This window comes from Coloeus monedula (assembly GCF_965178545.1).
Source record: "Coloeus monedula genome assembly, chromosome: 3".
Lineage (NCBI taxonomy): Eukaryota > Metazoa > Chordata > Aves > Passeriformes > Corvidae > Coloeus > Coloeus monedula.
The window spans coordinates 109464684-109477409 of NC_138783.1; the positions used below are offsets into that span (position 1 = coordinate 109464684).

The following is a 12726-nucleotide window of genomic DNA, read 5'->3' on the forward strand; positions in this document are numbered from 1 at the left end:
CCTGGCTCTGACACAGCCCAGAAGACTGGGTGATGAATAGAAGTATCCTGATGCACATTAGTCTCACTAGAGTGAGTACACCAGGAACATTTACATCAGTTTAACACAACACAATCTCTATTCCTCCTGGTGCAATGAGTTTCTTCACGCAAAGTTCACTAACTGAGGTCTCTGCAATCATTTTCCTCAAAATTACACAAGCTGCTGTTCCAGAGGAAAACAAACCAATCAGTCAACATACCAAACAGACCAAAAGGAGGAATGCATATGCAAGTGTTTACTTAAGAACCTTCACCTGGGGAACATAACTGGATTATTCCCACTTAACAAATCCTAGTCTTCCTTAAAATGTGGGGTGTGCCAAGAAACTCCATGTAATATTACTAACACTGCATTGAGCCAAAAGAGCATTCAGTTAGACATTTCTACTGATAAATGAAGGAATGAACAACAACAATCTTAATCAGAACAGAAACATATTTCATATTCTCAGGCAAAGCTCAACCACCAATCTCTTTCTTCTGTGTTGCCAGAGCAGATTACAGGGTTGTTAAAATGATGTGTTATTGTTTTGTAAGTGTTAGCACTTATATAACAAGTTAATGCTTGGAAACACAGATGGGTTTCCAATGTACAAAAGAACAGCTTTTAATGTGACAAATAAAGGCCAAGGATTCCCTTGTGTAACAAGCAACAGTACCATCAACACCTGGAAATACAGCAGAAAGAATTATTTAAAGCGTCCCTGAAGCTTCTGACAGCTGTAGATTACTTGTTGCATCTTGTTCTTTTAACACAGAATCACTTAGGTTGGAAAAGACCTTTGGGATCATTGAGTCCTACCATTAACCCAGCACTCCTATCACTAAACCATGTCCCTAAGTGACACATCTACATGTCTTTTAAATACCACTGGGAAACCTTATAGCACCTTCCAGTACCTAAAGGGGGACTACAGGAAGGCTGGAAAGAGGCTTTTCCCAAGGGAATGTAGTGATAGGACATGGGGGAATTGCCTTAAGATAAAAGAGGGTTTTGAGTCGACATTAGCAAGAAATTATTTGCTTCTGAATTGTGAGGCACCGATGCAGGTTGTCCAGACAGACTGTGGAGTTCACATCCCTGGAAGTGTTCAAATCCAGGCTGGATGGAACACTGAGAAATCTGATCTAGTAAAAGGCTCACTGTCTATGGCAGGAGGGTTGGAGCTCGATGAACTTTAAGACTCCTACCAACCTTAACCATTCTACGATACCATGGAGACTCAACCACTTCCATGGGCAGCCTGTTCCAATGACTGACAACAAGTGAAACTTTAATCACAATTAGAGTCAGTAATAACCTTTCAGGACACTCCCTTATGACTCTAGTAAACATTTTCACAGCTTTTTCTCCCCCATGGCTCTGAACAGAAAATGGTATGTAACATATCAGAAGTAAAAAAACTTGTTGCACCACTACCAGTTCTTCTAGGACATCTCCAGCACTCATTAATGTACCTCTATAAAGAATTTTCTGGGGTTTAAAAAAACATGCATGAAGAGAGCTCTACCTGTATTTTCTACTGCATTTTAAAGCAGAATGGCATATCCAGTTAGGCCTAGCATCTAGGTCAAAACCATATTCTTTAATAAAACCTAGTTGAACAGGGGAAATCCTCTTTTTAAAGGTATAAAACCATTTTTATATTATCTCTAACTCAAACACTCTAGCTTTCTGTGACTGCATGAGAAATTGATCTAAAAGTGATCATAAATAACACCAAATTGATAAATCCATTCTTTTTATCCAGCATATGAAATGTAGATGTCAATGGCATTAATTTTGATAGATAACTAGATTAGGATTACCTGTATAAATCAACCAAGGTATTATTAGTACTACAGAGATGTGCTTTAATAAGATACAAACAAGTAGAAAGACTATAAACCAATTGTAACTTCTGTAAATGGATTGTTCTAGTTCAAAATTGAGCAGTTATGTATGCTTGTTTGTTTTTTTTAAACATTAGGAGTTAAAATATAAAAATAGGGAGTATGGAAGGGAGTGGTGGTCTCTGACAGGAGTAGGTAGAAAATAAACAAATTATAATGTATGAACAAGTCATAGCATGTAAAATTTAATTACTGATAATTCCTTATATATTTGAGAACTCTAGAAACTGAGAGTTCCTTTGAAAGTTCAAACCAGAATCAAATCTAAAATAACAAAAAATAATTTCACAATATTTTTACCCTCTTTTAACTTACCTCTTTTTTTTCTCTACCAACTGTCTGCAGATCTCCTTCCACCGGCTATTCAAACTTTCCAGTTGTTCTCTCAGCACCTTGGCATCTGCTGTTGATGACTGCTCAATAATCTCTTCACCAGTTGCATTCAATGTTTTGACAACAGTTTGCTGCTGCCCAATGCCATCCTGAAGCTCCTGCAAAATACCCAACATATTCATGTCTTCATAAGAAAGTTAAGCATGAAAAAAATGCTTCATCACATACTGGCCAGATGGAAAGAGGTGAAAGTTTTCACTCTTTGAATTCCAAATGAAAAATCCAAGGATGAGTAGACATAAAGACATCTCATCATTTTGTAACCAATACCTTTCAGTACATCTCTGCAGGCTTTTATCCCCTCCTATATTGCTGTCTACTAGAGATCATTAGAGTAATATTCTGCACATCAATTAATAAGTAAAACTTGTGAACAAATGTACTTCTACACACCCAAATGTATATATCACATTTATTTAATAGCCTACAAAGCACTGGAAGATTTAAACTCCACAATGTGTGAAGATCCTATTAGCTATCAACTCAAATAAGCAGTGTCAGGGAAACAGAGACTGAAAAACTTCTGATTCCATTAAGGAACATATTTTTCTCCAGTTGTGAGAAGCCTAATAACCCATTCTCTCTTGTGGTTTTCGGTTTGGTTTTGTTTGTTTGTTTTGGGCTTGTTTTTGGTTTTGCTTTGGGTTTTTTTGGGGGGGGTTGGTTTTGTTTTTGCTGCTGTTGTTTGTTAGGTTTGGTTTGGAGTTTGGTGTTTGTTAATTGTTTTTTTTTTGTTTTTTTTTTAAACACGACTCAGGGGGACTACACTCCTAAGAAAAAGTATTGCAATGTTTCTACTTACACACAGAATTAAAAACGACCAAAATATAACTGATATGGATCATTATCAAGTTTTACTAAACACACTGGGATACATTTTTCCTGCATCTTTTATGATAAAAGAAAATAATTTTTCCTGCAGTATTCCTGTAGCTACCTTACTTCATGTTTAGAAACAACTCAGTTCTGAATCTGTAGCTTAGATTTTAACAATGTATGCCGCTTGAAGCAAGTTCATATTTATAAATAATCAATATTTACATATTTTTAGTCATCAGTAGATCATGAGTAATTTTCCCTTGAATTCCTCAGAAAACAAGCAGAAAAGTGTAAAATAATTTTCAACAGTTTACTGCTAAAATGAGCAGGAACTGAAATTACGTCACCAGTCTACACTGTGATATTAATACTTATGACAGATTTTCACAATCTCAGGAAGCGTGTCTGGATCCTATCTACATACAAGGACTTTCCAGTAAAATGCTGAATCTACCTTTTCTGGGGGAAACCAAATACTTCAGTATATCGATCTGGAACAAAATTAGATGTTTGTTTTCTCTCTCTAAATGCATAATACAAACTGCAGAGCAGGCCAGAAAACCTGCATATTAATGTTAAATAAAATTTGTCCATGAAACAGTTAAAATTGGCAGGATACAACTTTCCAGGAATGTAAAAGATGACCTTAACTATTCCTCATGCTTTTTTAAATACATATGTTTGGTCATGAAGTTATGATTGAAGTTCACAAACTGAACCTCTCTGGGAGTTTATTTGTTCTAATGTGATCAAAACTCAGTTGCCAGCTACTCATTCATTAAACTGCACAGAGTTACTTGAATGCCCTGCTTCAGCTTTTCCGCAAATTTTACAGGGACACCTTGAACACCAACACCAGCAGAGCCTGGGCCCCAAAGGTCAGTGTTGGCAGGTTGCTGTGGTGTTTACCCACAGTCCTGGACAGGAGTCAGAGCTGAAGCAGAGGTTTAGCTTATTCTTACAACGCTTTTGTTTGGTTTTCTTACAGTTTCTTTTTAGGTTGTTAAAGTGCACGCACACACAAACAAATACACACAAACACACACCACCCCCAAATTATTCCTTTCCTAGATCCCTCTCAGTAAAAACTGAGTTCTGCTGATGTGTTGGGGTTTTTATCCAAACTATTTTCAAGACCCACAGTTTCAGAATAAGTAGCTGTAATGAGCATAACATGGCAGTAACCTGCATCCCGTTTTATTACGTTTGGATAGGATGAGAAACATTTTTCTGCAGGATCCTTGCAAGCTACGTAACACTCCAGTCACGTCACCTCAACCACCCTGCTGCCCCACAGTGTCCCAGCACAATTGCTTTGCCTATGGAATACATAAGGTTTTTAAACTACCTTTGTATCTTAAACTTTGTATCAGAAACTGCAAGATTTTCTAAGACCCAGAAAAGACACATAAAAACCTCTTACTTTGACGTATTAGATTTTTTTTATTTCTAGGATGCACATTAATACAAAAACACCTGCTCCAACTTTTGATTGTTATTTTCAGGTATATGATTTCCCTATTAGGAATAAACAGAAGCAATGGCTAGGTCTTTTGTCTAAATGCAAATATTGCCTACTCTTGCAAGTCTGAATTGGTCTTTCCACTACACACTTCTCTTTTGGTAATGTCCATCTTAAAATGAGTACCCAGTTTTTGCACATTTTCACTGTATTTCACATTGTTTTTAGCATTAGAGCCTCGGCATTGTGCAGTAGGAATCATTACATGGGAAAATCATAACAATGTATAGTTTGAGAAAAAATATATTAGAGTAAGTTGCTTGTTTCCAGCAAGGCACTTGAGACCTTTGTGCTATTGCATGCACATGTGTGAAGATCAGATCCATAGTACCTACCGAAAAATAACTCAGAACAAAGCTTCTACTTCTATGCAGAGGCCCATTCATTTGGAGTAAGAGATCAAGGCTAACGCTGTCTGCGTCATTAATTGTTGTCCTCCCTGATGGGGGAGACGTTCAGATTTTTGCCAGGAGAAAAAAGGAGGCGAATGGGACTTCATGGCTTCTCAGTCTCCAGATAGGGGTTTATTAATTCTTATCTAAGGAGTACAAGCCACTGGCATGGCTTAGACATAGCACAGAGCAGAGAATGCAGCAAGAAGACAACTTATCAAGATCTCACAGGCTTTTTGGGGGTAAATTACCCAATGAAAACTTAAAACACAAGATATTTCCACTTTTTTACCCATGTCCAACAAGTTCCTAAATCATGTAGACAGGAACTGTGGAATTCTTTATCCAATCATCCCAAACCACTGTTGCTGCAAAATACGGAGTTAGTGAAGAAGGAGAAAGAAGCTTTTAACTACAACTTATCTTCCATTTTGAGGTTTTCTACTTCTATCTATTTACTATGCAAATAGACCTAAAAACTCTAAATTTTTCACCCTGTGATAATCTCACATAGTATTCTATCACCTAATTCACACCATTGTAGTGTAGATTCAAATTCTTCCTAGAGGCTAGGCAAATTTTCCCATGGACAAAGGTCAAAACCAGTACTGTCCAGAGGGGTAAAACCTCTCAAAACAGGCAGAGAAATATTCTCTGCATTCTAGGTTCCCACAAAGGCAAGGGGAACAAAGAAGGGAAATTCTAGTTCTAGAACTCTGAAGCTTTTAGAAGCAAATTTTGTAGAAATTACTTGTTATCTATGTTTCCATTTTTCTAAATGACAGAAACAACAATCAGTCAGTATAGTACTGTAAAGTGAAATGCTAAGTGAAAGCCCATTTAAATACTCTGACCCTTTTTCCTGTGCTCACAGCATCATAAATTAGGTTTTCTCCCTCCCCCAGCATACACAAACACAAAACAGCAACTGGTACATGATTTCCACACTTACTTCAATTGACACAAAGTTAAACAAAGGAATTTTCTCATTTATCCTCTGACATATTATGTAATAGGCCTTAAAAAGTAAAAAAGAAAATAGCTGGCTCAGTGGCAGGGGTGGTCTTGGAACTTAAGATCCTTAATGCTGGAATGGGAACCCTGCACAGGATGCGTAGGAAGCTGAAGTGTGAACTTCCACCATAACATGAGAGAAGCCTTCTGGCCAGCAGCATCTTAGATCACCATAAAGTACTCAACCGAGATGCTTTTTTTCCAAGTACTCTATGCATTTGACACTTTTCACATGATTAAACAGAAACACATGTGCTGATGAAGTTTTCCTGGATTCCACAGCCCATGAAAAAGATTTTTGTTGGTAATGGGTACTGCACAAAGCACTGCCTCCCATGAAGACATTTAGATTTTTTAAAAAGAATTTTTGTATGAAGAGAACAAAAGTTTTTTAACTGCTTTTCTCAAAGCCACATTTTCCTACACCCATCCCAGAGCTATTAACCACAAAGATGTTTTTCACAACTTATATTATTATCTAAAATTTGCCAGCTGCTATAGTTTCCTGCTAACATCCCCTTCCAGCCTTGCCACACATTGCACGATGGCGAACTGCTGGGAGCCTGCACAACCTTGCCTCCCATGGCCTTATGGTTTATGGTTCTCCAGGAGGAATACTGACTGTGAATGTTTCAGGCACCTTCACTTGCACTTTCAGCTCTTCATACGGAAATGCAAAGCAAAAGGGCACATTGCCCTTTGGATTCCCAGCTTACTCAGAAGGCCATTGGAGATACTTACACTTGCAATTACATAGTTTCACTTTATGAACAGAGTGAGCCAACAAATTTAATTAAAAATTATATTTTTATGTGATATTAAGAATGAAAAGACTCAGAAAAGACCTCACTATATAGATACAAGAAAGAAACTTTTCACAATGAGGGTTGAGAAATACTGGAACAGCTTGTCCAGAGAGGTGATAGATGTCCCATCTCTAGAAATATTCAAGTTCAGGCTGGGCAGGACTCTGAGTAACCTGCTCTAGTGGAAGATGTCCCTGCTCATTGAAGGGTCGTTGGACTAGGTAACCCTTAAAGGCCCTTTCCAACCCAAACTGTTCTATCATTCTATATTCATACACCCTGAGCTAATCACAATTTTGAGTAAGATACTTTAATGCAATATTTGTTTTAAACGTGTTGCATTTTAAGCTACTGAGAGAAGCAGAAGATATTAGAAATACCCATCACTTTAATTTTTCTTTCTTTTAATACCCAAGTATAAGAAGGAAATGGCCAACCATTAAATTAAGGTTTAAATAATCTCTCAGACTAAAAATTGCAGAAACTTTATATTGAAGGACCTCTACCTCTCATATAGAGGGTTTTACACTTTGATAATGATTTCAGCTCATTTAGGATAGTAACATATAACTGCCAAAACATTAATATGATGCATCTTTGAATAAATTACTTTCTTTTTATTTTCCAAGATTTAAATAAAATGAAAAATTATACACACTCTTTCACACTGTTTCCAAGTAGAACAGAAAAAAAAAAGAAATATGGGATAAGCACAGGGGAAAATATTCACCAGTCAAAAGAGCTGTCTCTGCAATAGCAGGGGACTTCCCACGATCAGCTTGAAAACTCTGGCCTAGTTCACTACTGGTATTAATTTTAGTTCTCATTTGTACTTTCTAGAAGAAACTGCTTAATGACAACTCAAGAGCTGCTGCTTTATGATATATTTTGAATCAAGCATAAGAAAAAAAGGAAATGAGGGAAAAAAAAAAGGAAAAAGTGGAAAGATAAGTTCTCATAGGAGTTAACTTGACACTTCCAGCTTCACTTCTGACCTCCCCAAGTGTATGTAAAACACTATTCCATTTGTACCTCCAAACACTCAAGGGTTTTTGCATCAATATTAGCATATCTGTGACTTGTAAAGCTGTTCTTAAGATAATTATTGAACAAATCAAAACTGCTTGTGGCTAAGTTGATAAAGTTGTTCGTAACACCATTATCTTTTAGAAAATAATTTCCAACTATATTGTATGCTGCTTTCCTAAGAAAATTAAAGATCGGAGAGACCCTAAATCTACAGGCATTCCTAGTATCACCTTGTCAAGAGCTTTCAGTTTATAGCCTAAATGTGAGGTAGGAATCCCCTGAAAAGGAGAGAGAACAAGAATATAATGAATCATGGAATGGGTTGGACTGGAAGTGACCTTAAAGATCAACTAGTTCCAGTCCCTTGCTATGGGTAACAACACCCTGCCCTGGACCAGGTTGCTCAAAGCTGGCCCAGCTGGTCTTGAAAACTTCCAGAGATGGGGCATCCAAAGCATCACCACCCTCACAGTGTAAAATTTCTTTCTAATATCCAATCTCAAACTACTCTCAGTTTGAAGCCATTCCCCCTTGTCCTGTCACTACATACTGTTGTAAAAAATCCCTTTCCAGCTCTCTTGTAAATTCCTTTCAGGCACTGAAAGGCCACAATAAGGTCACTCCGGAGCCTTCTCTTCTCCAAGCTGAACAATCCCAATTCCCTCAGCCTTTCTGAGGGAATACCTAACAGTAAAATACATGTCTTCCCTTTCATCTTTTACTAATTTCCTTCCCATGCTGTTTTTTGTTTTATTATTTTTGTTTGAATTTTTCAAGGATTCTATCATGTGTTGTCATTTTATTTCTTGCTCTATTATTTTCTTTTTAACCCTCTCCTAATCAGTCCTGAGGCTTACCTTCCCCTAACTACAACCAAAGATTAACTAAAAAATGCTATACAAAGGATCTTAGAGCTAATCCTGTTTACAAGCTTGCTGCAAATCACTGCAAAGAGAAGTATTTTGTGTTTTGGGAGTTGCCATCCTTATGCTTTTGGACTTCTACCCATTTAAGCTTTTTTCCAATGTTATACCACTCTTTTTCTTTTAATATTCTTTTCACAATACATTTATTTTTAAGAAAATGCATCATTCAAGGAGCCAAAGGAACTTTATCCTGGATATGGACAACCAGTGTATGCTTTGAAGTCAGGTTGTTAACAGGACCCACAGTGATGCTCAGGTTAATGACATCTAAGACTTACACTGCAGAAATTTCTACACAACTGTGCACAAGGACTTTACAGACACTTTCATGTATCAAAGTCCAGTACAGAAAATTTTTTGATACCTAAAGATGCCTTTACTTCATGTGGGCCATGCTGATGCTTTGTGAATCATCTTGAACACGTGCATTTCAAAAGCAGCAGTGTATCCCTGTTGGTTCAGAGTATTTTACCTAAATAATAAAATGAATGTGAACAGTATGTTCACCAAAATGGTTTCTTACTAATATTTGATTCTCTTTTTAAAGTCCTTCTTTTTGGTTTAGACTGCTGCCAGTAACCATAACTTGCCAAAAACAAACAAACTTGACAAACCCCCCCTATTTGGTTAAATCCCATCCTGTAACAGTTTTACCTACTGCATAAAAAATATGTTAATATAAAAAATTATGGAGTTTTAGGTTTTTAGGACTTTTTAACTGAAGCATCAGTATTTTTTTGGTCTTTTTTAATGAATGCTTGTTAACTGTTCAAGATCTATATTGTGATAGTAATCCTACACATTTACTTAATTATCACAGATATTATGAAGAATTAATACAGTTTATGCTGTTTTTTTCCTCAGGAAACCAGGATTAAACTTTTTGTATACAAAGAGAAGTAACTTGTAAAATTGATTAAAGAATTCACCCAGCAATTTCCAAAACATTACATCATCACATTTCTAATTGTCACCTTTTATCCTGATGCCTTTCACAGTGCTCATGACAATTGACTGAGCAGTACGAAAAAAAGATAAATTCTTTGTTCAGATATATATTCCTAATATAAATTAAAACAGAAAAAAAAAAGAAAAATAATTGAGGGGATGAGGATTTTAAGTAAATCTTTTAAAGTTTGATTTCTTTTCCCATATTATGTAAATTAAAGATTCATAGGAAGCCTTACCCACTTACCTAAGAGGGTACCCGAATGGCATAATTTTGCGTTATTTGTTATTTCTCAGTTAACTTGACCATATATCACACAAATCTTTCTGCAACCTCATTTCCACTTGTCATTGACAGAAATAGCATTTTACTGATAAGCTTAATCAGAAACTATTCTATGAGCAATCTTGGGAATACCTTCCTCTTTCCATTGTGGTAGACAAACGTACTTAACAATAATTTATTGTTATGGAAAAGCCCTGCAGCAACATGAAGAAATACCACAAACAAGCTAATTTCTGTCAGAAAAATTAATGGTCACAAAATGATTTAAGAGAAAAATAATGTATTGCCTCTCCTTCATTCAGTGCAAGTACAGCTCCAAAAAGGACATAAAGGTACTATGCACCACTTTAAGAAAACTGTAGTCCTAAATTCAATACTAATTGTTCTAATCTTCAGTCATTTACATAAATCTCTCTTCTGCCTTAAATCACATAAAACCATAAGGTTGACATAAGAGTGCCTACTCAGATGCAACAATATAAATCAGAGAACTGTGAAAACATCTGGTGGAAAACTATCCCCAAAACAATTTGCTAGCATTTGGTTACCAGAATGAATTTACCCATTACAAGTATGTACCTCTCTACAAGATTCTATTAGAAATAAGGAAGAAATTAATTTTCTAGGCAGTTAAACCCCAGTGATTTAATCTGGAGACACATTACTGGAATTTTGTTAGGATTAAAACAATCAACAAAGAGTATATGTTGTTTCCTAGCTGTTTTGTGACAAACAGCTATGAAATCTTTGTTTCTTGGTGTGCTTTATGTTGGTTATTGTGCTCTTATTATTGAGTTATAGAAATTCAGGATAGCTGATGCAGATGGAAGAGGTGAAAAAACAGTGAAAAAAAGTCAATGTTTGCTAAGGAGTTGACAATAATTTAAAGCAGTGTTTTCTTCTTAGCATAAATTGAAATAATTATAATGGCTTGAATATTACTATCAACTCTGTTCAAGAGCAGCATTTGAAAGAGGTGACAGTAGGCTCTGGGCAGATTCTCCCTATGAAGCAGACCTGGGTTTATGTTGTCAGCGTTACTCGTTTTGTATATCAGCCGTACATGAGAAACCAAAGGAAAATTGCTGCAGACCTGTTTTCTGTATAAACAATAAATATTGTAAAATAAAAAGGAGATTTCATTCTCACTTTGACTAAAATTATAAATAGAATTATTTGTGCCTTAAGCAATACTTTATATAAAAAGTTTACAAAGAATATAAAAATTTTGCTTTGTGGTGGCCTGTTAACCCTGTGATTCTGTATGTTCCTCTTGTTCCCTCCCCAGCCTTGGCCACTCCCTCGGTTTCCCCCTATTTGCTTCTGTACCCCAACCCCACCCAGGGATCACCCCTGGGCCCCTGACAAAACCATCCCACCCAGACCGTGCTGTCTCTCTACCTCTGAACATCGTGGGGACAAGATGTGATTAAAGCCATCCCAAACCCTCATGAGAGACCCTTCTCTGCCTTCTTTACCACCACTGCATTGTAGCACTGCTGGCTGCTGGAGCCACATCGAGGGGCTGTCCGAAATGGACTCCGGGATGTGACCAATTGCACGGCCCAGGGAAACCCTCACTGAGCTTTCTGGCCTCAGCATCCTGCTAGGCAGAGTCCAGTGGTTACAACATTGCTTGATTTGGTATGAAAACTGCTTGGTTGGAGAGCCTTAAGAGACTACTTTTCCATCCTGCTCTCTGTATTACTTCTTTTTTTTCTATATTTTGGTGCTGTTTAGTTAGGAAGACATGAGAGCCAGTGTTTCCCCAGATGCATTTGGCACTATCCATGACTGATAGTATAGACAAAGTTGGGTACAATGCTACTCCACAATTGTATATTTTAACAAAATAAATGGAGATATACAACTTCTTATATTCTGCTAAAAGCTTCTAAATCAGCAAGAGTTCCAGATTTATTTGAAAGTTTTAATCTCATCCAGACTTTATCCCTTGACTGTGCCTGCTGTCTCTAGAAAGTGACAAATTCGTTCTTTAGAAGACAAGTCATAAAAGTGGCAATTTCATTATTTTACCTATACAAATTCTTCAGTCTATGCTGCTGCCCTTTAAAAAGCAATAATAGTCTAATATATTTTAGTGGCTTAGTAACTTCACCCCTCAAGTTGCTATAGAAATTCCCAATTCTTGCCACTGCTACCTGTGCTGCTATCAAATATAATTCCAAATTCATCTCCAGTTCATCTCCAAGGTGGACCCACTGCTGGCCAAGGCTGAGCCATCTGTGGGAGAAACTCTGGGATAATATGGTTAACAAGGGAAATAAAATCCTGTGTAATTGAAGTGAGAGAGAGGAGCGGGATATGTGATAATACGTGAGAGCGACAGCCCTGTGGACAGCAAGGTCAGTGGAGAAGGAGGGGCAGGAGGTGCTCCAGGCACCGGAGCTGGGATTCCCCTGCAGCCCGTGGTGCAGATCATTGTGAGGCAGCTGTGCCCCTGCAGCCCATGGAGGATCCCACTCCAGATCAGGGGGATGCCTAAACAAGGGAAGTCTGTGCTGGTGCAGGCTCCTGGCAGGACCAGTGGCCCCATGGAGAGAGGAGCCCATGCTGGAGCAGGCTGGCTGGCAGCACCTGTGTCTCCATGCCGGAGCAATCTGTTCCCAAACTGCACACTGTGGGAATGACCCCAT

At 37.4% G+C, this 12726-nt stretch overlaps 1 protein-coding gene across 5 annotated transcripts in view; it reads right to left on the reverse strand.

The window, feature by feature from the left end:
• DMD (dystrophin) overlaps nt 1-12726 on the reverse strand; it is a 999626-nt gene that overhangs the window by 390999 nt on the left and 595901 nt on the right. For all 5 annotated transcript variants that reach the window (XM_082277447.1, XM_082277448.1, XM_082277450.1 and 2 more), the window contains one exon: nt 2250-2425. In XM_082277447.1, coding sequence (XP_082133573.1) covers nt 2250-2425 — 176 coding nt within the window. The remainder of the gene's footprint in view (nt 1-2249; nt 2426-12726) is intronic.